At 40.0% G+C, this 25684-nt stretch overlaps 1 protein-coding gene across 4 annotated transcripts in view; it reads left to right on the plus strand.

The window, feature by feature from the left end:
- LOC123769351 (potassium voltage-gated channel subfamily KQT member 1) overlaps nucleotides 1-24814 on the plus strand; it is an 874235-nt gene extending 849421 nt beyond the window's left edge. For 2 of the 4 annotated variants that reach the window (XM_069309856.1, XM_069309855.1), the window contains exon 18: nucleotides 14547-24814. In XM_069309856.1, coding sequence (XP_069165957.1) covers nucleotides 14547-14959 — 413 coding nt within the window. In that variant the 3' untranslated portion in view covers nucleotides 14960-24814. Of the gene's footprint in view, nucleotides 1-7795; nucleotides 7929-14546 lie in introns of all 4 variants that reach the window. The other 2 variants (XR_011223844.1, XM_069309857.1) reach the window with 2 other exon arrangements.
- Nucleotides 24815-25684: the final 870 nt, after the last annotated feature.

Here is a 25684-nt window from a genome sequence, read left to right on the forward strand (position 1 = left end):
TGACTGCCACCTGGTATTTGTCGAGGGTAATCATATTAGTGGGTAATTAGGTTGTTCAGAGTTTGCTTGGTGATTTGGTGTTGCCAAACATTCCTCAGAGAAGTTCGGTGTTATGTGCCTCTTATTCCGTCAAACACACAACGAAACTACGACGTTGCTACAATGTACAAACAAGGTTTAACACCTTCTAACAATTGTAACAACCAATATAGCACGTTGTAACTATGTTCTAATACGCCATAAAAACTTTAAAACAAGATTTACCAACTTTATTACACATTGTAACAAGGGAATCATAGGGACCGTTACTTTGTGTGTTTGCAAGGATTTTTTTGTGGGCAATTCACTATTGTTGTGGGTTCATCTATGATCCCTATGAGGTCCTTGCTTTGTTACATGGATTGGGCTAATCAACAGGAGGCTGGGTTATTCATGATGTTCTTACCATGCCGGTGTGACATAAGCTAAGCGAAGCTATTGAGGTGCTAACTAGAAAGGACAATTTCATTACGATCAATGCTTTATTTCTGGGAGAGCCCCTCAGTGGATCCCTGAAGCTATTTTCTCACTGAGATTGCTCCTAGCTGCTAGGTTACATCAGTCTCAGAAGTTTTGTTTGGCTACCAGGTACCAGGACCAGAACCTGGCACCCCCTCCCCCCATCCCCTCTCCCTCTCACAGTGGCGCAGAGGGCAAGTGACATTCCACGACTCCACTGAGAAGGCATCTAGAAAGTCAGCAAAGCATTGCAGACAACTGCAAGGGTCACAGAAAACAAAGCTTCGAAACTGCCAAACAGCTCTCGAAACAATTCAAAACAACGATAACCGAAACTATTTTAAACCCATTAGTACTGATAACCACCACTAGGCAGCCCAGAGCCCAAGACTGCCAACCCTCCAAAGTCAATTCTGTTGTTGATGCAGTGCTATGTACACCACTGTAGTGCTTCTAGGTTGCCATCAGAAGCATTTCCCCTGCATTGACAGAGTTACTTCTCTGGTGTGTTCGGGCATTCACCCCTTTCGAATGCTAGTCCACCAGAGTGGAGACCTTACTTCGGGTATTTCAAGAGTCTTTGGCACCTCTATTTAAGCCCATAGGGCTTAAATTCATTCATTTTTGGGGCATTCATTTTTGGTTGGGTTTGGGTTCACTGGGGGTTTATACACTTGTCCATATGGCATGCCATAGCTGCCCTGTGCAGCTCTGATTTTGTAGCTGCTAGAATTGATTGATTGTTTGGTGAGCATCCCCCCTAGTGCCTGGGTGTCCTGTTTGGCTAGTTATCTATAGGCCCTGGCATTTATTCTGCAGTGTTTCGACAAGCCTCCCCTTGGATCAGTCCATCAAACCCACTCTTGTTGTTTGCAAATTTGAGGGGTATTCATGGGCATTGCACTGTGGCGATGATCATTCTTTCTGCCTTCACCATGCTGCTTGTTGGGTCAGTGACATCTACGATCCTCTGTCCTGAGATGTTTGGGTCACCCAAAGTTTCTAGTTTATCTAATCTGGGTTCTGAAACAGGAGCTTATCAGGCAGCTGCTGCATGAGCTAGATTTGCCTATGTTAAGCATTTGTGGCTTTGTGCTCATTTGAATGGCACTTAGTTGGCCCTATTGTGTTTAGGGACTCAGAATTAGAGATGTGGGTGAATTCCACCTTTGTTCTGCCTGTGCCTCCTCTTCATTTCCCTTGCAGACATGCCTTTCCCTGCTTCTGTTCCTTTCCCCTTGACTCCAGCTCTAAAACATCTGAAGGTTTCAGAGTCTGTGTGGGGTGTAGCTCAGCCTTCTTGAGGGATAACGCCATCCTTTCTGTGGTGAGCCCCTCTGGCTCCTTGGAGCTATCAGACTGATATACGCAATATTAGTCTGGGGCATCAGTCAATTGGAGTTCTACCTACCAGGGACCACAAGCCAGAATCTGGCTCCCTCTAAGAGGCACATGGAGCAATGGGAGCAGTGGAAACCCCCATGTGTTTGGGAGCATTCCATGTCTGCCATTGACCAGGATTAGGCACCCAGAAAGGTAGGCATAATAAAACAAACCCCACCTGGTAAGAAATTGCAACCAAAGACCAAACAGAGGGGCAAAACTCCACTAAAAATATAAGGAAACAAGCAAATAAGCAGATGTCATGCACCGCCGCCATGCAGCTTGTCTACGCATCCCTCCCCTTTCTGGGAGGGAGAGGAGGTAGCACTGGAAGCCCCGTGCCAGCTACTCGCACTTCAGTTCGTAGACTGATGCACTCTGGGGTGGTTGTCAACTCTGGCCTTGATTTCTTGGTAGATATTGTGCTTTTGTGGTGTTTTCTGCTCTTTGTGGTGCAGTGGCCAGGAGTAACATCAGAGTACTGCGACTGCATGCGCTTAGGGTTTCCTTCCCTAAGCACCCTGTAAGTACTACCCTTGAGTTTTAGGGTTGCCTTTCCTAGAGCCTTCGGGACTCCACTTCCATAGGGGGTTCTTGCTGCTCAGTGTCTTTCCCACCCTTGGGGCCAGCTAGGGTTTCGTGGCCTTTGTTTGGCCTTGAGTAGGAAGTGGTGGTGTTACTGGAGCACAGGGTGCTGCGTTGCACGCTTACCTACACGGCAGTGCTGTTCCTGTTCCTTCTGGTGGCTTTGTTCTTTTGCAGGGCTTTTCTTTTAATTTTGTTTGCTTCACCTAGATGGGGATCTGCCTTGTTTGATTATTAATCCACCTAGGGTATTTTGGTGATCTTCTGCTAGAGCCCTGTGATTGTACACATCCCAGGGATCAAATTTATAGACCATCTCCCTCTTTATTGATATTCAGGGTCCACCAGCTTAGCAGCACCATGCCTGGGCTTCCCATAAGTAAAACCCTTACGGGCGCTGGGAAACCCCCTATGGGCCCTGGGAAACCCTGTTGGGGCTTAGTTGACCGATGGATGTGTCTTCCGAGTCCCACCTCGCTTTGTGCGAGTTTGAAGGTTGTACTGTACTGTGCCTTTGTCTCAGGGTGACAGTCACCTGTTTTGCCTCTGTCATGCTGCCTGTTGGGTCAACGGCAACTTTGACCCAGAGTCTTGCGAGACGTGTCTTCTGCTCGTGCTCCTGTGTACCCATGCTACGGTAACTGAGATTAGAGTTCAGGGAGTTTCTGCATTGCAAAAACTTTAACCTAGAATGCAACGTGCTAGGTTGGTTGCCTGCTTGGATGCCCCGGGGCTGCCCCGTTTTGGTTTTAAGGACCCAGACTTGGGGGCATTAGTCGCTTTGACTTTGGTTCTGTCCACGCCCACAAGTCCTTTCCCAGTTGATGGTTTACGCCCTGCTCCCGGCTCCCAAACGTCTGGGGGTTTCGGAGTTGGGGCAGGGTTTAGTTGGTGAGGAGACTCAACGGCTTCGGGGGCTGCCCCATTCAAATTGGAGATTGAGGCATTCAAGCCTGCTCCTCCTACCAAGGCTTATGGGTCTTACCCGCAACCCCCCCCCCCTTCTTTGCTGCCTTTCCTCTGGACTCTGCCTTTTCTTCAGGGGTGGAGGATGGCTCTGCCCCCAGGGCCTGGTGAGGAGGCTTCTGGGGCTGGGGAGGAGTCGCCCTGGGATGTTTGGGGCCCCTATGATCCTGCTTGGGTTTTAGTGCCCTCGTCGTGGAGTTTGTTGTTGCAGGGGGAGGGGTTTTCTTACCCCCCCCCCCCCCCTTCTATGTATGAGTTTGATTTGGCGATCAGCTCCTCCTCGGGTTAGGTTCCGGGTTCCTCGGCTCCCTCTTTCCAGAGATTTTTTGCCTCTCGAATCCCGCCTAAGGGGGTTTTGGAGGCTCTTGCTGCTTACCTCTTGCGAGTCCTGGATTTTGCCTCTGTAATGGATCTGTCCTCATTTGCGTATGGCTTGTCTTCCTGTATTGGGTGCGTTATGAGGTTCCAGAGTCTTCTTGGCTTGCACACTGCCCCTTCTTTTAGCAGGGAGCGTGGCATGGTTTTTATCGGACCCACACGCTCGAATGGCGAGAGGCTGCTACCATTCTGCACCAAGGATTCCTCTCTCCTTGGGATCTAGTTGGGCCCTGGCTCATAGATTTCCCTTGCCTTTTTGTCCATTGCTGTTTGCAGAGTCTGCCATCACACAGTTTCTGCAGGTGGCCTTGTCAAGTTGTCGTCCCATGTTGGATTTGTTGCATCTCCGGGGTGGCCGTTCTAGGGCTGGCTGGGCAGACTTCTTCCCCTTCACTCCATTGGGTCATTTGGGTGGGTCAGTCAGTTGCTGCGTCGTCGGCTTCCATTTCGGGTTTTTAGGGTCCCCTCAAAAACCCGAAGCCTACCCGAGGTCTCTCTCAATGTGTTCACGGACGCCTCGTCTTTCGTCTGGGGATATGTAACTAGTGCTTATCAGGCAAGCCAGGGGCAGTGGGCTCTGTCCTTCCGTCGGGTTCACAGCACGGTGAACCCATAAGTTAGCGTACAAAACCAGTAAAATGTGTATACTAGTTTCAGTTATCTCACCTGAATTCTCGTGCTACGTCGTTCGTTTTGGTATCATTGTGTTCGCAACAGAATTCCCTACAGGGGTATGTGCATATAATGTCCAAAAGCCCAGCGTGACTCCCCCACAGCAAAGCCTAAAGTTACCCGTGAACGAGCACCAATTTGAACACCATGGCCTAATGTGTATACTCGTTCAGTTTGATAACATCAATTTTTGTCTTACGTCTTTCATTTTGATATCAAATTGTTCACAATATAAAGGCGCATATTTTAAAACTAGTCCCATAATAATAGAGCAATAACTAGAATTTTAACAAATATTTTAAGTTTGGACGGTCATCATCACAAAATTATTTATATCTTTCTAGTGTTCTAACATAAATGTTCATGTTACATCTTTAATTTTAGTATCAAATTGTTCGCAATCAAAAGGCGCTCATTTTAAAACTAGTCCCATAATATTAGCACAATAAATAGAATTTTAACAAATATTTTAATTAACACTTTTGCTCACTGGGTGCACGACCTCCCCACTACCCCAGGTGGGTTTGGGCGTTTCACGGGAGCATGCGGAAATTCTGAAAAGTGTATACTCTTTTCAACTTTGTCACCTCAATTTTCATCCTACGATATTCAATTTGGTATCAATGTGTTTGCAATAGAATTCTCTAGCGGATGAAATGCATATAAGCTCCATAAGCCCGGCTTACCACCCGCAGCAAACAGAAAGTGCGAGCGAGTGACCCGGGAGCGCTCAAGAGGAATAAAATGTTTACAGTCTTTTCACTTTGGTCACCTCAATTATCGTCCTAGGTCTTTCATTTTGGTATCAATGAGTTCACAATAGAATTCCCAACTGGATTATATGCCTATAATGTCAAAAACAGCAGCGATCTCCACCCACCGATGTGATGAAAACAGACCGCGTTTACGAGAAAGAGAGCACTGTGCCACCCCAAGGCACCTCTCATTATGAAAAGTGTATATTCTTTTCAACTTTGTCATCTCAGTTCTCATCCTAAGTTTTTCAATTTGGTATCAATGTGTTCACAATAGAATTCTCTACAGGACGAAATGAATATAAATCCCAAAAGCCCGGCAAGAAAGTGAGAGCGTCTTACCCGGGAGCGGGCAAGAGCTCTCTCTTCACTTCACTCTCTTCACTTTGGACATCTCAATTCTCGTCCTAGGTCTTTCATTTTGGTATCATTGTGTTTGCAATAAAATTTACTACAGACGTATATGCAAATATTAAGTCCAAAAGCCCGGCATACCACCCACAGCTAATAGAGAAAGTGAGGAAGCGTTACCCCCGTGAGCGCTAATAAAGAGAAATAAAATGGTTTTTCTGTTTTCAACTTTGTTACCACAATTCTGGTCCTAGGACTTTCATTTTGGTATCAATGTATTCGCAATGAAATTCCCTACAAGAGTACTGTATATGCATATAATGTCCAAAACCACAGCAAGACCTTCCCGAAAATGCCGCTAGTGTTGCCGCATGGAGGACTCAATGCTGAGTCCTCGCCGGACTTGCCCCTGTTTTACGGACAACTCAGCATTGAGTCGTCGCCGAACGAAAATGTTATAATTTGGCCCAAAAATGTATTTATAATCTTTCAAGTGTTTTGACATCAAGTTTCATGTTACATCTTTCATCATGGTATCAAATTGTGCGCAATTTAAAGGCGCTCATTTTGAAACTATCCCAAAGTCGATCGGATAAAAAATGAATTTTATACAAATATTTTTTTGTTCACCTCATTTCCGAGTCAAATCCTCAGTCTCGAGAGAAAAATTGGTGACTCGTTTAAGCGCCACGAGAGCGATAAACTGCTAATTCCAGTCAACCTGCAGTATACCTCGAGCCCATGATGTTTGTAAATAAGCTGCACGTGATGCTGTTTTCTCCAAAGTGTATTGGGCTGATATTCAGGCTCTGGGGTTTTGATTTTTTGATGGTCTAACAGGTTCATGGTGACCCAGCATTTGGTCGATATCCATAGCCCCTCATCATTTTTTTGTTGCTTTGGACTATGTTTCCTGGCTGTCTCCTTCGTTTTAATACCTGCCATCTTTCATCCTTCCTGGTATGTACCTGCTTTTTCTTCTCCATAACTAGTGAGAAGAAAAAGCAGGTGTTCATGGAGCCAGTGAGGAGGGGGGCTCCCGGGTGTTCAGGGAAGCTTCTGGGGAGGAGGCTTTCGAACATCTATCCTCCCTACCAGTTGCATTGGTTTGATGGTGCTTTGTTCATCTGCTCCCTGACCGACTTGGGAGCCTCCTGATAATGCTTATCGGTACTAGTGGGTCCAAGATAGTTTTAAATTTTTTCAATTGATGTTTTGAATTGTTTTGAAAATTGTTTGGTGGTTTTATGGTGTCATTTTCTGTGAGCCTTGTAGTTGTCTGTAATGCATTCCAGACTTTGTAGATGCTTTCCTGGTGGAGTGGTGAATATCATTCCACTCTGCACCTCTATGAGGGAAGCCAAATTCTGACCCTGGTCCCCATTAGACCCAACAGAACTCTCATGACTGATGTAACCTGGTAAAAGTAGGAGCAATTTCAGCCAGAAAATAGCTTGAGAGAGCCACTGAAGCTCTAGCAGAAAGACGCTTTTCATTACATTGAACACAGGTTTTATTTTTACTCAGTCATAATGAAACATTTTTCCCATATTTTGAAATGAATGCTTTGATTACTGTTAGTGATACAGCAGAGGTATCTTTAGATGTATTTAAACAAAACGGTTGAAAATCAATAATACAACAATAAGTATTCTCTGTGGACTAAAGAGGTACTGTTGTGTTCTTCACCATACATAGTTGTTTTATGCACATTTTACATACCAGTGAGATATTTTAAAAATATTTATTTGAATGGTGTAAACGTTACGCATTATTGATGTATTTATGTTTTTTGTGTGTGATATTTTGTTAATTTTCTGATAGTTTATTTAAAAGCACTGTTTTGTTCAGGAATAACCTGCTTGTGGAATTTATATTTTATTTTGGCTAGCATTGTATGTTCAAATTATATTTAAATTTTATATTTTTAAATATATCTTCTGTCTTGCAGAATATTTTATGTAGATATGATAATTTTTCAAATAGAAAATTTAGTTTTTAAATTAATTAATTATATACATACATTGTTTGCTTAATTTCTATCTTAGGATATTCTAATTTTGTTAAGCCATCAAGTTATCATATGTTAAGTTTTAGAGGCATCAAGCCCACTTTTTTCTTCTGGTTCGTTTTGCAGTTCATACAAGTGCGTACTCGAATGAATTTCTGTATCACAATCATTAGGAAGAGTTTCTTCTCTATTTCAGGCACATCATATGCCTTAAAGGGAGATCTTAAGCTCTAAAATATATGTTGTTACTCTTCTTCGATTCAAACTTCCAATTTGAAGGTTGGCGTTTGGTCAGGCATGGTGGCTTGACTTGCACCGTCAACAGACAGGCTAGTTTATTTTGCTCACTTGTATCGCACAGTATGACTTCTTGCACGTATTTTATGTCAGTTATCACCTTCTGTATTACTTTCATACAGTATTTGTAGTCTCTTCTGCACTCCACACTCTCTTCCTTGGATGTTTTATGTTTAGCTTTTACGTTGTTTCTGAAAGATATTAGCTTGGCCCATTAGGAAGAAATGGAAACTTTGGTTACGATGAACTTTGAAATTGTAATGATACCAAACAATAGAGTGTTACTGTTGACATCTGAAGACAATAATTATTATTGATAATTAAGAAAATTATATCATGGCTATTTTCAGAAATCTAAAACTGTACATGCAAGAACAGTATAGATATACTCTAGGAAGATAAAATAAGATACTTGCTGAATAAATGATTAACATTATTTTCATTTATGCAATGGAAACTCGGTATTACATGCTATGTGGGAGAGACCCTGATTCATTTGTCAAATATTTTTAATTCAAAACTCCAAGTATCGCCCAATAATTAGCTCCCCAAATTAAATGCTGGTCCAGTCATACCTTAGAGAGTTGTACAAGGCCTATGAGACCCATCCTTGCCTACTGTGATCCAGAAGCGAAAGACCAGAATCTGAGTCTATGAGTCAAGGGAAGGTTGGGGATTAGAAATCAACCCAAAACTGAGAAGAAAAAATAGCAGAAAGAATAAGATAAGCACTACAAAACAAGCATTTGCTTGCAGAAAATTAGCTTCCCAGAGGGAGCATGACAAACAATCAGTGTTGGAGTGTGAACACCATGTGATGCATCTGGCTGCTAATAGGTGGCAGCCCTTGTCAGTCAGGGTTCCAGCCAGCCAGCATGCTCCCTCACTTGGCAGGTCATAGCACAGGTGGCATGAAAATTTTGATGGGAGTCTATACCCATCTTGTTCCTTTCTTTCCTGTGGGGAAGAGAGGTTTTGGTTCGGGCTCGTGGTGATTGATGGGGCAGGATTGCTGGAACCCCAGGGGACCTAGGCTGCCACCTGATGGCTGTCAGGCACATCATGACTAGCATCTTTACATCACAGCAACAATCATTTGCCTTCATTCCTTTCACCCTGGGTACCAAAGTTTCTTTGACTTCCTGTTTTATTTTTGGGTTTGGGTCGAATTCTGATCATCAGCCTTCCTTCCTTCATTCTGTAGAGTGAACCAGAGTGTCGTCATGGCTCCTGGTAGGTGGGAGTGGATCTCAAAGGCTTGGTGCATCTCAGTATGGCTCACAGGTTGCATCAGCATATAGCTTGGGAGCTACTGAAGGCTTACAAGAAAAGGGTGTTTCATTACATTTATTGCTTGATTTGTTGGTTGTTTTAGCTATAAATACTGTGCTGTATATACAGGTTTGTATTTGTGTGAACACTGTATTAGGATAATGAATGAACATAAAAATCAAATGTAGTGTAGTGTATGTTTTGCTTAAGAATCCTTAGAGTATCAAAATGCAATTTCAAAGGTATTTATTTACTTAATTATTTAAATGAACATAGTAGAGAAGAGGCAGATGGTTTGCCAACTATACACCTTTAGCTCTCATGAGGTCTCAATTTTGGACAAATCAGGTTGGTTCATGTTAAATTTTGCAGCCTATGGCTGAGGCTATAACTCGTCCATACGCAGTGGGAACCTCGACTTACAAATGCCACTACTTATTAATTTTTCAAAATACAACCCCAATTTTGTCGGAAAATTTGACTCGACTTACGACCTTTGCCTCGACTTGCGACTTTGTTGATACATGTATGGGTCAACAGAGTGCATGGTTCCTGGTGGCATGGGTGACCCCACTTCAGTTTACCAGACTGCACGTTTAATGACGATCACGCTTGAAATTTTTGTAAAGAATTTCATTGTTTTTGTGCTTTTTTTAACATAAAAGTAATTACAGGTATTATATATCATGCCATGGGTCCCAAGAAAGTCAGTGGTAAGGATCAACCTAAGAAAATAGTTGTGAGTAGAGACAGTCCCTTCCTCATTAAGAAAATGTGTGAAGTATGGGAAGAACTTCAATGTTTTCTTGAAAAAAACTCTCCCAGATAAAGCTGTAGCAGGCCATTGCATTGACCTTTTTAATGATAATGTGATGTCTCATTACAGACAAGTGTTAAAATGTAGGGAAAAACAAGTGTCTTTAGACAGATTCTTAGTAAGACAAGCAAGCAGTGAGCTACAACCAGGTTCTAGTGGTATGCGTGCAAAACGTAAGAGAGAGTACCCCAGAGAAGTCATCACTGCCTGATGTTATAATGGAAGGGGACTTCCCTTCCAAACACTAACACCTCTCCTCCTCTCCTCTCCTCTCCTCACCATCTTTCATACGCCAACAAGTCATAGTACAAAATATGCATGTGTGTTATGTATGAAATGTATTTTGAAGTTAATATTTTTAGGAATGTTGAATGGATTAATTCAATTCACATTATTTCTTATGGGAAAATTTGTTTCAAGTTAAGAATTTTCGAGTTACGACCTCTGGGAACGGATTAAATTCGTAAATGGAGAAGCCATTGTATTAGATCACTAGGTTTTATAGGTTTGGTTATTTCAGTATTCAAAAATAGAATTTGCTTTAGGTTGGCAAATGTGCCAACAGCTGGTCATTAGGCTCACTAACACCTGTATGTTGGTTTGTCATCTTTTAGCCCTTAAACTGCAGTTTAATAATGGGTTTATGACCCTTTTAGGTAAAAAAGCATCTCCTGTTGCCTGTCCTACATTACTTTTTGAGCTTGATGCTGTTGTCTCTTGGGTGAGTTACTTTGGACCTTTTAAAGAAGTGGTCTGAATTAATATCTTCCAAAATATTCAGCAGTTTATAGGTCTTGATAAGATCAGCCCTGTCTTTTCTGGTTTGTAAGATTGTTTGTCCTAAGACTCTTAATGTTTCCTGGTATAAGAATTGACTTTGTTCTAGGATTATATATTTTTGCATTGTGCAGAACTTCTTCCAAAACATTTACATTCTTTTGTCCTTTTGAAGGCAAGATCTCTGTCCATGGATACAGTGGTCTAGATGGTTGTTCAACAGAAATTTGTACAGCTTAATAACCACTTTGGTTTTCTTGATGTCAGAGGTTCATTGGATTATTCCTAAGGTTTGGTAGGCTTTTCTGAAGAGTTCACTTGCTAGCTTCCTGTAGCTTGCCATTCTGGTTAGCTCTACACCCCATCAAGTTACACCAGACCACTGTGAGTGAATGAAAGCCTACCAGGGACCAGAGGCCAAAACCTGGCACCCTCCCAAAGGTGCAGAGAGCAGGGAATCTGTGAGTACCCTCACCAAAGAACTAGCCTCCCCAGAAAGGGGGAGCGGAGCAAAACAGATAACAGCATGGCAAATGTTATCAAACAACTCTGCATACTATCCCACCCAGTAGTTAGGTCATTCACCCTCTAGTAGCAGCTGACCACCACCACCACCAGATGACAGCACTGGGAAGCTTTGGACTTCACCAGAGAACACCTTCAGTCAGTTGGTTGGTGTCAGTTTTTACTGATTGCCCCAAGAGTCTCTCCAATCCCTTTGGGTCCTGGATTACTTTCCCAAAAAGTGTTGACTATCCTTTGGACTTTATCCTGTGGGGGGCCCATTTGCTTGCAGATTTTTCTAAACTTTAGTGTTTGCTTCATGAGCATGTGTTTATAAGGCTCACTTGTTGTGTGGATTTAAAGAATATTTCACCTTGAGCTGCATGCATCAAGGGTTGCCTTACTAAGTGCCTGCTAGTATTGCCTCTGGTGGATTCAGGTACTGTATCCATCCCTGAGAAGTTGGCCTCCTGTGGAGGGTGCCTTGCACTGAGTAGTGCAATGGTTATCTAACTTATCTGCAAGTTTATGAGGTTGGGAGGCATTTAGGGTTTCTTTGTTTTGGGATGCACATTATTTTCATTCATTTGTCCATTTATCTGCATTTGGTGTAAGTCTTTTCTCTCTTCATTGTTAATTCAAAAGATAAAGCATGGATTAACTTAACGGTGAGTGATCCCTGTGCCTTGGATGCTTGCTTGGTGTGTACCTTCAGATCCAAGGGAAAAGCCCCGCAGTCTTTGACATGGTCTAGGATGAACCAGTCCTCCAAGCCTACACTTGCTGAATTTGAGTTTCATATTTGTTCCTCAGTTTTGCTACATGGCGATGGTCATTCCTACTACCTCCACCATGCTGCCTGTTGGGTGATTTTATCCCTTCCACCCTGGAGCCTGTGACTTTTCTGATCACTGCATCTCTGTTTTGGCTCTGCTCCCGTCCCATGGTGCAGTATCCTTTGATGATTGATGCTAGGCTGTTTGAACCAATTGTGCATCATTTATTATGTCAGGTTGCAGCCATCCTCTGTTGCCTCTGTGCCACTAATAGTGTGTGGGGACACTGGGGATCCATTGTCCAGGGCTTGTCTCAGGTGGTCCTTAATTTCTTCAAGTTTAGCCAGCCTACAGTCTACCTTCGGGTTCTTAATGCTCGTAAGTTTGCTGCTCTGTCTGATTTTGTTTTAAGTATATACTGTATTTGGAAGATATTCAGGCTCTGGGGTTTTGACAGTCCAACTGAGTACTGGTTGCTCTTGGTGAATATTGATCGTACATGCTGAGCTTGTGTGACTTTGGGATGGTTAACTCATCGCTGATTTTCCCCCTTCCTGGACATTATTTTCTACAATTGTCCTTTGCTCCTGGTGAGTACCCCATTTTGTTTTTCTCAATGGGGACAGAACCAAGGAATCTCTATTATAAGCCCTCCCAGCATTTGTTTTTCTCAATGGTGACAGAACCAAGGAATCTCTATTATAAGCCCCTCCTAGCATTGAAACACCTCTTTATGGTGAGTCTTTGGTGGCTCCTTTGATCTTCCCCTTGCGCATTCTGGGGCTTTGGCTTTTCCATTTTCCCAGCTATGTGACTGATGATTCAAGGTTTGTTGATAAAAAAAGGTGTACAGTCACTGGTGGTGTGCAGGTGATATTTACATTAGAATTGCTTCTCAGCCAAGTGGTTCATGATTATCAGGGTTTCAGTGTTCCAGTTTTTATGCTTTGTTTACCTTTCTGTCGTCTATATTGATTTGTCCACCTTTCTGGTGGCCTTTTTTTGGTTAGAGTGATGTACAATCCCTTGCTCCTTGCACCTCTTGAGAAAGAGGGGGGGGGGGGTCGAGATTTTGTCCTTCAGTTTTCAGTAGGCTTATATGTGACTTGCAAGGGCCTGGCATTAGGTGGAGCTTGCCAGGTAGCAAGCACCAAGGAGCCACCAAGGACCCCATCAAAAAGAGTCATTGCATCACATTTAACTCTGGATTTTTCTTGCTGATTATGGTCCACTTTTCATTTACCTTTTCGTTTTCCATGCAAATGATTTTGGAGTTTGACATTTCCTCCTTGAGAATCTATACTTGCTTCTTCACCAAATTTAATTGTGCCTTTAACTCAAGCCAGAGTTTTTCAAGGTATTTTGAACAAGACATTGTCACAATAAATCTAATACCCAGTAGCCGTGACAACATTGAGTTACACACATCTGCTCATGACAATCTACCTCACCATTATTTCCTCTGCTTTACTGTTTGTTTCTTGTATTTGTGGTTTGGAAGATGATGAAAACTGCTTTAATACAAACTCACGATTATCTGAGAGGTAACAAAAATTTTGCTGGTAATATGTTTTAGAAAAAGTAGTCTCTCGTACTCCAATTTATGTTTCACAAAAATTGAGTAAAAAAAACAAATGGAATTTCATTTTTAACCTTAGTTAAAGTGTATCATTGCTATTTGTAACATATGAACTGTCCCATAAAAAATAAATTGCAAGTGTCTTTTAAACATTTACTCCTGTTAAAAGTGTAATTTCACTGACTGAGATTTAATCAAGTGGAAATTCTTCAATTACATTGTGTTAGTATTATAGAGATTTTATGTACTTTAATCCAAATTTTGTGCTGTCTAGGGGAATGACAATGAGGTAACAAGTAAGCTACAAAATAAACCTGAAGTCTAATTTCTTACATGTGGATGTCAGCTCTGAAAACTGTATGTTTGGAGTTATTATCAAAAAGAAAATGAATGTCTATGACTAGCTGATAATTTAGATGTTTATAAAAAGTCAAATGTTAGGAGAGAGTGAATGCATATGTTATCAATAATTCTGTACAATAATACTTGAAATATATAATATATATAGACATAGAATTGTGAGAGATTGAATGAGTTATATATTTGATTAAAAGTCATGGTATATAGGGAAGGTTTTGCATGAACCCCTACTTTAAGGCTGTACTTGTGCCAATTTGTGTCCTACACATGCCATGACTTGAATGGGTGCAGGGGCTGTTGTACATTATTCAGTTCTGTTTATAAATATAGTATTTTCTGATATTAAAACTTATTTATTAGCAAAACTGGAATATATTTCTAATGTTTTTTATAAATTAACTGTTCAGTAATGTGATTGATTAATTATAAGTGGCATATTTACAAATTATTTATTGAAAATTGGATTTTCATCCTGTAAAGGATAAAATAAATATACAGTAATTAGTATAGTAAAACACAGTACAATAATTAGATTGTGATGGGTAATTGTAATGTTGGTTTTCAGATGATGACAACAGTACAATCACTACTGAGTATGACTCACTAGAGCCAGCCACAATTCTAGAGGAGAATGAGGTCTCCCCCTTCATCATCCCAACCATCTCGGCATCTGTTGCCCAGGACGGTGCATCTTTGCAGGTCCCTCCACCAGGCATTTTAAGCCATTCTGGGAATCATCATCATAGCAGTTATCAGCATTATCACCACCTACACCATCACTATCGACGCCACATGCATTATTCTCACCGTTTTCCTCACCCATCATCGTCATCATCATCATCATCATACACGCTACTACCCGTCCTTGAGCCACCAGTATTGGTGACGGAGAGCATTGAGCTACATGCCGTTGATAGCTCGGAGCTCTTGCCACCAGAGATTGTCACAACCATCCCAATGGAGGAAACCTCGTCATGATGGCGCAAGAATAGACATCAACACTTCTTGCTCAGGGCATTCTAGAGTCTAGTTTTATTTTTTACTTGTACTCTTATCCCACTTTAACAGTTTGTCCTTAACCTCTTCTTCACAACCTTGTCACTAACCAAGGATTTCTGAATTTCTTAGTTAACACAAACAACACACTATTTATAAATTACTGATGACAACTCTGTCATTTGAATATGGCACATGTGTTAACTAAGTGCTTGAGCTTTAATTTATATTCATAGTCTCTGATGTACAGTATATCCTCACTTTTCCACGGTGGCTTAATATTAAATCATTCCTATGGCTCACTCAGAATTGACAGGATATTGCAAGCAACGTAATTTTGGGTAAGGGCAGCATGTTCTTTGTTTGGCTCAGACTATAAATAAATTACTGAAACTCTTGCCCAATACTGTTATAAAATACTGTACTACTTTTTAGTAGTTTTACACAAACATTATACTCGCTCTTGTTAAGAATTATTCAAATGTATATGTGACGAGATCAGCGATACGGAGCCTAATAGCAGATCTAATGATGGTTCAATTTCTTATAAAAGATATGGTTAAATATAGTTAATGCTAAGTCTGGTTTTAGTCTCAAATCTGCTGCATCTGTCACGCTTGGTGCTGGCACGAGTCTCTGAGAATAATGGTAATGTACCTTTTAATATTTATGTATAATACAAATGTATTGCAAGAAGTGAAATTTTAACTTTCTTAATTATAGACAATTGCAGAATAAATACATCAAAAGTAGCTAAGAAAGAAAATTTTACATTGTTGAAAGTGAGTGCTAAGATTCTCACGCCCTGTAGAAATGTTAAGATTAGTACTTTCTAATTCAGTCAGTATGATGAAGCAGTGTGAAAATTGTAAATGTTTGTTACTACATATTTTAGGTACTGTATTTAAAGTTTTAAGTGAAGAAACAGTTATGAGTAATATCAAAGGTCTGAATTAGTGAATACTGTTGTTGAAAGTCTTACGTATGTATTGATTGCAATTTGTTTTAGCACTGTCTTATATCAATTTTAACTAAACTCTTACCCACCAGTACAATATTCATAATGAACCTAATAATATAGAAGTAATACTGTATAACAGTAAGAATCCTCAAATAATCATCATTGACCATCAATCATTATGTAATCCAGATAAGTCTGTGAAAATGCACTTAAATATTATTTTCTGTGGGAAGCCCTGTCGGCTCTTTGAAATTATCCGAACTGATATTTGCTATAGTAGTTTGGGATCATCAGTCACAGGAGTTCTTATGCCTACCGGGAACCACAAACCAGAACCTGGTCTCGTCAGAGAGGCACGGGGAGCAATGGTGTATGAGCATTTTACATTTAAAGTATGTCATAATTGCCATCGACTGCGGAAGGACCCAGAAAGGTAGGCGAATCAAAACAGACCACTATCTGGTTAACCTGTGCAATCAACATCCAAAAAGATCAAAATAACTCCCCAAAAAAGAAACCCAACAAGCAATCCTTCATGCAACTAGCACTTCTGCTTGTTAGCATTACCCCTTCCCGGTGCCCCCGGGAGCTAATTTTCCTCCCGGCTCGAGAAAAAGGCTAACCTCATCCTCGGGAGCTAACTTCCCCCCCCCCCCTCCTGGCTCCCCCTCTCCCCCGTAGGAGGGGAGGGTGAGTTGGCTGCTCACCACTCCAGTTCTTGAACAGATGTGCTTACTTTGGTTACCTCAGGCCTCAAGTTCTGGATTTTGCCATGTGTGGCCGTATCAGCAGTGTGTTTGGTTGTTGGCCACGTTTCTTCTTGTATGTGGATCAGCATATGCGTAGGGTGAACTTCCCTAGGTGCTCCGTAAGTACTGCCCTTGAGTTTCAGGGTTATCTTACCTGGGGCATTTGGGAATCACTTCCCACTAGGAGACTTCATCACTTGAAGTAATCTTCATCCTTGGGATACTTCAGGGGTCTTGGGCTTTCCATCTTGCCCTGGGTGGGGGAGTGTTATTGGCTGGGTGTGGACGCACTGTAGCTGGGGCAGCCTGCCTTATTACAACTAAGTGACCAATGCTTCTCCCTGGCTGCTAGTTTGCTTGTTGTGTTTCTTCAGGGACTTTTAGTGTCCGTTTGTTGTTTTTATCTTTTGTGGGCACTGGAGGTCTGCCTAGCCTCTTATTAGGCTAGCCTAGGTGGTGTCGGTGGTCCTCCTCTGCTGCCCCCGACGGTTCACGGCTGCTACTGGTAGTCAGTTTGCCTGCTATTAGACAGGGATTCTACCGGCTTAGCTGGCACCAGCGCCTGGGCTTCTTGTAAGGCTCATTTACCCTACTGGCCCTGGAAACCCTCTGTGGGCTCCGTGGTACCATGGATACTTTTTCCGAGTCCATTCTTACCTTGTGCAAATACTTATGACATATTATGACATACTTTAAATATAAAGTGCTCATAGCCCATTACTCCCAGCAACTCTCTGAGGGGACCAGGTTCTGGCGCATAGTTCTTGATAGGCAAAAGGACTCCTGTCACTGATGACCCCAAACTAATATAGCACATATCAATTTGAATAGCTTCAGGAAGCCTCCGGGGCTCACCAAGAAAATGGCGTTTCATTACATTCAACTCTGGGTTTTTTTTATGATGTTCAGTTTCATGGGTTATTACTTTCTAATGCATTGACAAAAATGTGTCCCCTGGATTGCTGATAATGAGCATAAAATATTTATATGGTAAAGTCACTCAAAAATATATATATTGTTGTTTAACGAATATTTTCGACTTTATAACATGGTTAAACGCAATGAAAAAGAATGAGATTGTATAAGTTTAATTGACACTGGGAAGTGTAAACTTAGTCACCATTCCAACTAGTTCTATGCTGTTCCAAAAATAAATATAGCTTACTAGTTAATAAATAAATTAATCATATTCAAGGAAATATACAGTACCAGATAAATTTGTGTGTTTGTGCGTGTGTATTCTCACCTACTTGTACTTGTGGGGGTTGAGCTTTGGTTCTTTGGTCCCTTCTGTGTGTGTGTGTAATTACCTAAGTGTAGTTACAGGATGAGAGCTACATTCTTGCTGTCCCGTCTTCCCAGCACTCTTTGTCATATAACGCTTTGAATTTACTGAGGGTTTTGGCCTCCACCACCTTCTCACCTAACTTGTTCCAACCGTCTACCACTCTGTTTGAGAAAGTGAATTTGCTTATATTTCTTCAGCAGCTTTGTTTAGTTAGTTTAAATCTATGACGTCTTGTTTTTGAAGTACCAAGTCTCAGGAATTTTTCCCTGTCAATTTTATTAATTCCCGTTATTATTTTGTACATAGTAACCATATTGCCTCTTTTTCTTCTATCTTCTAGTTTAGGCATATTTAGTACCTTAAACCTCTACTTGTAGCTCTTGTCTTTTAATTCTGGAAGCCATTTAGTTTCATGTCTTTGCATCTTTTCCAGTTTGTTGATGTGCTTCCTAAGATATGGGCACCATATAATCGCTTTATATTCCAAATTAGGTCTCAAAAAGGTCATTCACAACTTGTTAATATTGTGTATACATGTTATTACTGTACTGTGCTCATTTGTTACAACAGCACCTGAAGCATTTGTAACTACAAGAATAGTGCTGGTGTTCATAGTTTGTGTACATGTGAGTGTGTGTGGGAGATGGGGGGTGTATTTACTACTGTTAAACTACAGTACTCTAGAAGTTTGCTAATCCGGACTATATGGAAAGGACCCTCATCTGGATCAAAGGTCGTTTTACAGGAGAAGTCCAGAAGTGAACATTTCCAAAAAGTTTTGTACCACAACCAACATCATTAGAATTTCCACACACTCTAATTAGTGTGTGGGGCTGGGTGGGTGGTTAGCTGCCTGGCTGGTAGGTGAGCAGGGCAAGTGGGCAGGCAGACAGGTGGATGGGTAGATGGCAGGCAGATGAACTTGGTAGTTGGCAGGTGAGTGGGCAGGCAGGTGGGTGAACAGGTTGGGGTTGTGCTGTAAGATGACAACATAATATGCGCATTAAGCGTATGGGATGCTCTCGGTTGCAGATTCAAATCCTCGTCACGGCCCTTGTGGATTTGTTCATGCGCATTAAGTTCTGTTAAAACACATTTTATTTTCTTGTAAATATTTAAAGGAATAATTAACCATCCAAATGCTCTTCAATTATTATGGTGTGTTATTTAATATTCATAACTAGCTCTCCACAGCAAAAAGAAAAAATATATAATTCAAGAAGTCCTGCACCACCACCGACCCTTCAACCGTTTTGAGAACCTTCCCTTCCCTGCCGCTGCCCTCCCCCTTGCTAGGGTTAACAAGAGACTCACATAAGGTACACACTTCTCCTCCGCCAACTCCCACATGACATTCAAAGACGTACCATACCCACACTTGACACCCACTACACCCACACCCGACCCCTGCACCCACCATTCCTACACCCAACTCCTGACATCCTCCACACCTACACCCACCACACCCACTCCAGACACTCACCATACCCACTCCTGACACCCACCACACGCACACCCACCACACGCACACCCACCACACTTATGCACACCGCTACTGACACCCACCACACCTACTCCCACCACACTTATGCCCACCATACCCACACCCATCACACCTACACCCACAACACCCACTCCTTATATCCACACCCACTCCAACCTCCTTTCTTACATGAAGCCTCCCAGCTTTCCTGCCTATACACTCACCCTCCCTGCCTGACTCCATTCGTGGCGATGGTGTACAAGAGTGTTTGGCCGGGAATTTCACTCGATTATCTCTCGGTATTAAAGGTTCACATTTTTTATTCAGCGGCAAGTCGATCATTTTTTTGGAGAGAATTTTAGGCTCCAAATATTGACTTATATGCCAGCAGATATGGTAAACTCTCTGCCTGTCTATTTGTGTCCGGAAAAATATCTGGTCATTCAGATTCTATGCACATTCCATCCAGATAGGGATATAACATTATCCTGAGGCGATTTTGGCTGGATTAGGGCATTTTTCCGGATTGGCGGGCTTCAGGTTAGCGAACTTCTACAGTCTTTACCAGTATCAAGACGCTGAAGGCAAAAGCAAATGCTGTATTTACTAACAAAGTTCATACTGATATCAAAATATACTTTTGCAACGTAATTTCAGTTAGTTTGAGTAAGTAGGGTGGAAGAATTTACTTGTAGTATGAAGTGCAGATAGAATAAATCAGGTGAACATATGTATTGAATTTGATAGATAGTAAGAAACTGTTCTCAGGGGTAAATTGAATGAGGTTTGTATAATCTCCAGTAACAGAAAGAATATACAGTACAGTACTATAAATGTGCCTCAATACTAATACTTAGGAAAGAAACACATCAAGATGTTTACATAATCAGCCATGTATTTGTTATTTATTTTTAAATATTCTGCACAAAATGCCCAATTTTGGGCTGGCTCTTTCAGTAGTTCTCTACATCTTAAACACTTTACCACTTTGATGACATTAAAATGTATTGTTCGTACTTCAGTAGTAAATGTTTGAATAACACTAAAATGCATCATCCCTCTTGGAATTCCAAATGTATATAATTTTTTTAGCACACTGTGGCCAGAGCTTATCGGGGGACCAAACAAAATGTCAAAATAAAAAGTAAAATGGAAATAATAAAATAAACATTAGATTTAGATAAAAGTACATAATTACATATTGAGTTACAAGCAGAACATTTGATTTATAGATAGAGCTAGTATATACGTAAAGTATATACCTAAAGGCACTAATACGCACAGCCCTTCGGGCAAATCAGGTGACCAGCCAGAGATCACCTCGCCCAACAACCTTCCTCAACAAGATAATTGCTTTCCTTTTGAGTATTTTCACCATGGTTTGCTAATTTCTTCCTTGAAAAGTGTAAAAGTTATGTTTGTTTTCATTTTTACAGTAACATAGACTGATGTGTGCAGATATAACAAACAAATTTTTATTGAAAAATAAATGAATGTTGAGATGTCCATAATCATTCACATATTCAGTATCATCATGTATGATGTATTAATATACATTTTGTTGTAAATCTCTACTAAACATAAAAAAGTATATAAACGTTTTAGGCATTTTGAGATGGCCAGAATGTTTACTGATGGGCAAGAGCTGACAGGTCAAAAGGTTAAAGTGTTAAACTCTGTCATACCAGTCACATGAGACTTGTGTAGCCTAACATAAACCTGGACCAGAATCTGGTTGGGTCATAGAGGCAAAAGGAACATAGGTATTAGAGGTAGACCTAAGAGCCAAGGAAACTGGTCGAAAGTCACTGGTGAAACAAAACAAGCTACTACCTGAATTTACCTGAGAGCCAGTAACACTAGTGGGGTCGCCGAGGACAGGAAGTCGGTGGCTTATCGAAGGTTCCCCCATTTGCCTTGATGATCTTTTCCAGCTCATCAACTACTATTAAGCAATGGAGAAAAGTTCTCTCCCCCCCCCTCCCCCCCAGCATCCACCTGATGGCAGGCAACTTAAGTCACTCACTATCCTGACCCCGCCATCTCCCTCACTTATATGCTTGATACCAACTGATTAGTTGCCTTCCCTGCTAAAAAAAAATTCTGCTATCTACAGCTAAGTAATGATGTGTTTTGGGACATTTGGGACATTTAACATCCCATGTGAGGCCATATTTTGCTTATTGCTTCTTATTTATGCTTCGTGATTGTGCTTAGGCCAGCCACGTCATATGTTCGTATTGATAATTTTGACTTAATATGGCTCAAGTTTTTAGTTTAGTTTTTTATTGTGCACCCATACCCAGAAATAAAACACTAAATGTAATGAAATTCCCTTTTCTAAGTGGTCCCTCAATAATTCCCTGTTGCCAGCCTGTTGTTCCCTTCTTTCCTTTGGGGTTGGAAGGGCACTTTGGCTGGTATATGAGTGAGGGTGGTGATGTGCTATGATCAAGGATGACCTGAGTGGCCATCTTGTGACAATCTGGCAAGTTGGCACAAGTGATATTAACCTGTTGCCAACAATTGTTTGCTTTGTCTTTGAATTGCCATTATTATGATCAGTAGTTTTGTTTTCATTGTGACTTTCTGGGTGGTTTATTCGCTTTTAGGTAAAAACCTTATTCCCATGTTCTTTAAGTTCTTTGAGCAAAACAGATTCCAAGTTTTGGTGTTCGACGAGTCGTTCAGTGATCTGGTATAATTAGGAGGCACGACGGTAACCAGAAAGTTAAACACTAGGGAGTGACTGAGGAACAGCCCATACAAGAGTTGCAGTACAATCATTGGTCTATCGGTCAGTCAAGTTGAATTTACCATCATGTAATTTCCTATATAAATAACAAACTCTAAATTCCTAGCTGGACTTTTATATGAAAACATCTCTGTCCTTCAGGGTAATGAAACCCAGAATCTTTCGGTTGTGAAATGATTGCACTTAATTCAGTGCTACAAGCTCTATATCATTGCACATGAATTAAAAAAAAAAATAATCACATGGGCACTAGCAATATTTTGTGATATATAATTGCAAGACATGAATTTTATCCCAATATTTGTTAATACCTGCTAGAAAAGCTTCTAAGCTTATTTAAGTAGAATTTATTGGGACAATGGAAAAATAAATAGCTAATCAAACACTGAACAGGAAGATAAACCTATGCAATCTCATCCAGTTCGTGATCACACCAACTCAAAATCTTTGAGGATGATTCCAAAAGGATTGCAGAAAAAAATAAGTTATTAATAAGACAGGTCTCAAAGGGACTATCCCCTCTCATCCTCTTATTACACCATAAAAATCTTACATCAAGAAAATATTTGTATTTCAGTTTTATTCTATATGTAAATTTATAAAAGTCTGATAAATATTTTATAACCAATACAGCATTAATGTTTGACCCTACAGATAGAGGAATACTGTAATGAAGAGAATTACAGCTATTTGATAAATGTTAGAAGAAAACTGCTGTTGTAATATTTTTATTAAATATTTAATGAAGTAAATATTCACCATATAATTGGTTACCCTCAGAAGTAGAGTCCTACAGCCAGGTAAGGCTAAAAACAAGATGCTAAATATGAGATCAAAATGAAATGGTTTTTCAGACAACGAGTCACAATAATATGGCTAAAGATATGATGACAAAACCCCACACCAGAAGATGAGACGACAACGTTTGCGTCCGTCCTGGACCCTTATCAAGTCAATTGTTTTGGTCGAGTCAAAATGGTTTTAAGATAATATCAAGGTCAAAATATGTACGAAAAGTTCAGCTTTGCATCTAGATATGTATGCTGATTATTAAAAAAAAAATAATAATAATATTCACACAGAAAATCACACTAACGTGATATACATGAATGAGGAATGAAAATCCACTGGGGGCTGTGAGGTGATGCGAACCTGTGAACAAGGCATTGCCAGCCGCACACTCTAGTGCGTACAGACACACACTGGTAGAATGTGTGGCTGGTAATGCCTTTGCATTGCCTCACAGCCCCACTGGGGCTCTGAGGCGACACAAAGGCATCACCAAGGCATCAGAGGTTTGTGCCGCCTCAGAGCCCCAGTGGATTTTCTCAATAACAATATTAAATACTAATTTATTTAAATATAAGTATATACTGTACTTGTACATATAAATAAGATATAAGAACAGTGCAGGATTCCTAGGCAAGACACCTACAGTGCCTGTGTCCACTAATACACATTGTGTTTCGTGTAATATGGGAAAAAAAAAAAAATGGACACTATAGAAGCTTAATGGGGCAGCAATTAAACTAAATGAAATCAAAAACATTATGAATGATGAAGAGATATTATATAAATTGACAATTTTATGTGATAACTGGAACTGATAATATTGCATCAAAACAATAGTAGGCAATTAAAAACTTAAGAAAAGAATAAACAGATGAATAAAAATAATAAACTATTTTAATTTATGTATGTATTTTAAAATTGGAAAGTGATCTTTGTTTCTGTATAGTATATATAGAATATTGAGTTTAGAAAACCTTAAAGTTCTATGATACGCGATTTAAAGGGATTTATATCAACACTGGGTATATATTTTGCATTTTTGTTTGTTTAATTGTCATATCATATATTTAGAGAAGTTAGATTTCAAATGCAAATCATTCATATTCCAAGCGTTTTAAATGCTTTAAACTCTAAATAAAAAGTGACCATATAGATGTCTCATAATGCTTTGACTGCTTATGTATACATAAGAGGTGTCATGTTAGGACTCAAAATTTGTACATGTTGTTTTAATACATTTTAACTGTAATAAGATGAACATATTCTTTCTGAATCTACTATTAAAATTCCTTAAACAAAATTTAGATAGGGAAGAAAGAAAATGGACCAATTAACTCGATACCATACCAAATTTGAGATACGCCCGAAACACTTTGCGTAATAGTGGCTTTAGGCATTGTATGTACCAGCTCTATCTACAAACCTAGCAATTTTTGTAAAAATCTCTTGTATGTATGTACCTTACCTGAATAAACATTTATTTATTTATTTATTTATTTATTTATTTATTTATTTATTTATTTATTTATATGTAGGTTATGTAGTATAATTTCATTACTAAACTTTTGTTGTCCTTTAATGTTTTTATATAAAATGGAAGACATGCATAAATACTTCATACATGCAGTCTACTTGTGTTAAATAAATTTGTTATAAATACAAATATTTAATAGTATTGTATAATAAGCTTTTGTGGTTTACTACTGATTATTACACAGTAAATACAATAGGGTGCTCGCAATAAGGGTACTAGGGTTTGTATTTATTTGTTGTTATACAGTTTCCCCCCCTCCCCCCCCCCCCCCCACACACACACAGAGGCGGGACCAAAGAGCCAGAGCTCAACCCCCGCAAACACAACTAGGTGAGTACACTCTGTATAAAGATGTATGAAGAGAGAATACCCATGTTACATAAGCAATGATGAAACCTTTTATTTTAGTATTGCACAATGAATCAAGTGTTTCAATAAACAAAAATGTATGTAATCATGATATTTTAATGATGAGTTACAATTATAAATAAGGATACAGAGTAATGATATTTAAAGGATAAAGTGTAATGATTGATGGTCTGTCATTTTTTAATGAAATTTGTGACGATTTTCTTCATTGTTATTATTAAACATTTTATATGCAGCTACTTTGATACTTGATAATGAGGATTCTACAAATAGATAGACTATAGTACCTGCTTTATATACATAGAAAATAATTACAACTATGGAAAGCAATTTATCATCATCTTCTGTCTGCACGCATTATAGTATTAATACAAAATGAAAAATATTTTGCAAGTTTAGGATATTGTAAGGAAAGAATACAGTATTTCACTACTGAAAGTAGAGCAACATGGCAGCTTTGTGGCCAGTTTTCTTGAGGCACTTTTGTTCTCGGCCTTAAATTTTTTTTGGCACTCATTTCATTACTGTCTTATTTAAAGAATGTATTGAAGTCTCAACCTTCTTTATAATGCATCATCTTCAATTTCTTTATAACTTAATTACTATAACATGTACTAAGAAAGTTACCTTCTCATATACAGTATTCTCTGACAAAAATTGCACCTCATAAATATATAATTCATATCAACACTATCATACCTTTTCTGCCTTATACTGTTCACCATTTATAAATGCATTAGATTAGATAATCAAAAGGAGTGAAAATAGTCCATGTA

The sequence above is a fragment of the Procambarus clarkii genome, chromosome 66 (genome assembly GCF_040958095.1).
Source record: "Procambarus clarkii isolate CNS0578487 chromosome 66, FALCON_Pclarkii_2.0, whole genome shotgun sequence".
Taxonomy (NCBI): domain Eukaryota; kingdom Metazoa; phylum Arthropoda; class Malacostraca; order Decapoda; family Cambaridae; genus Procambarus; species Procambarus clarkii.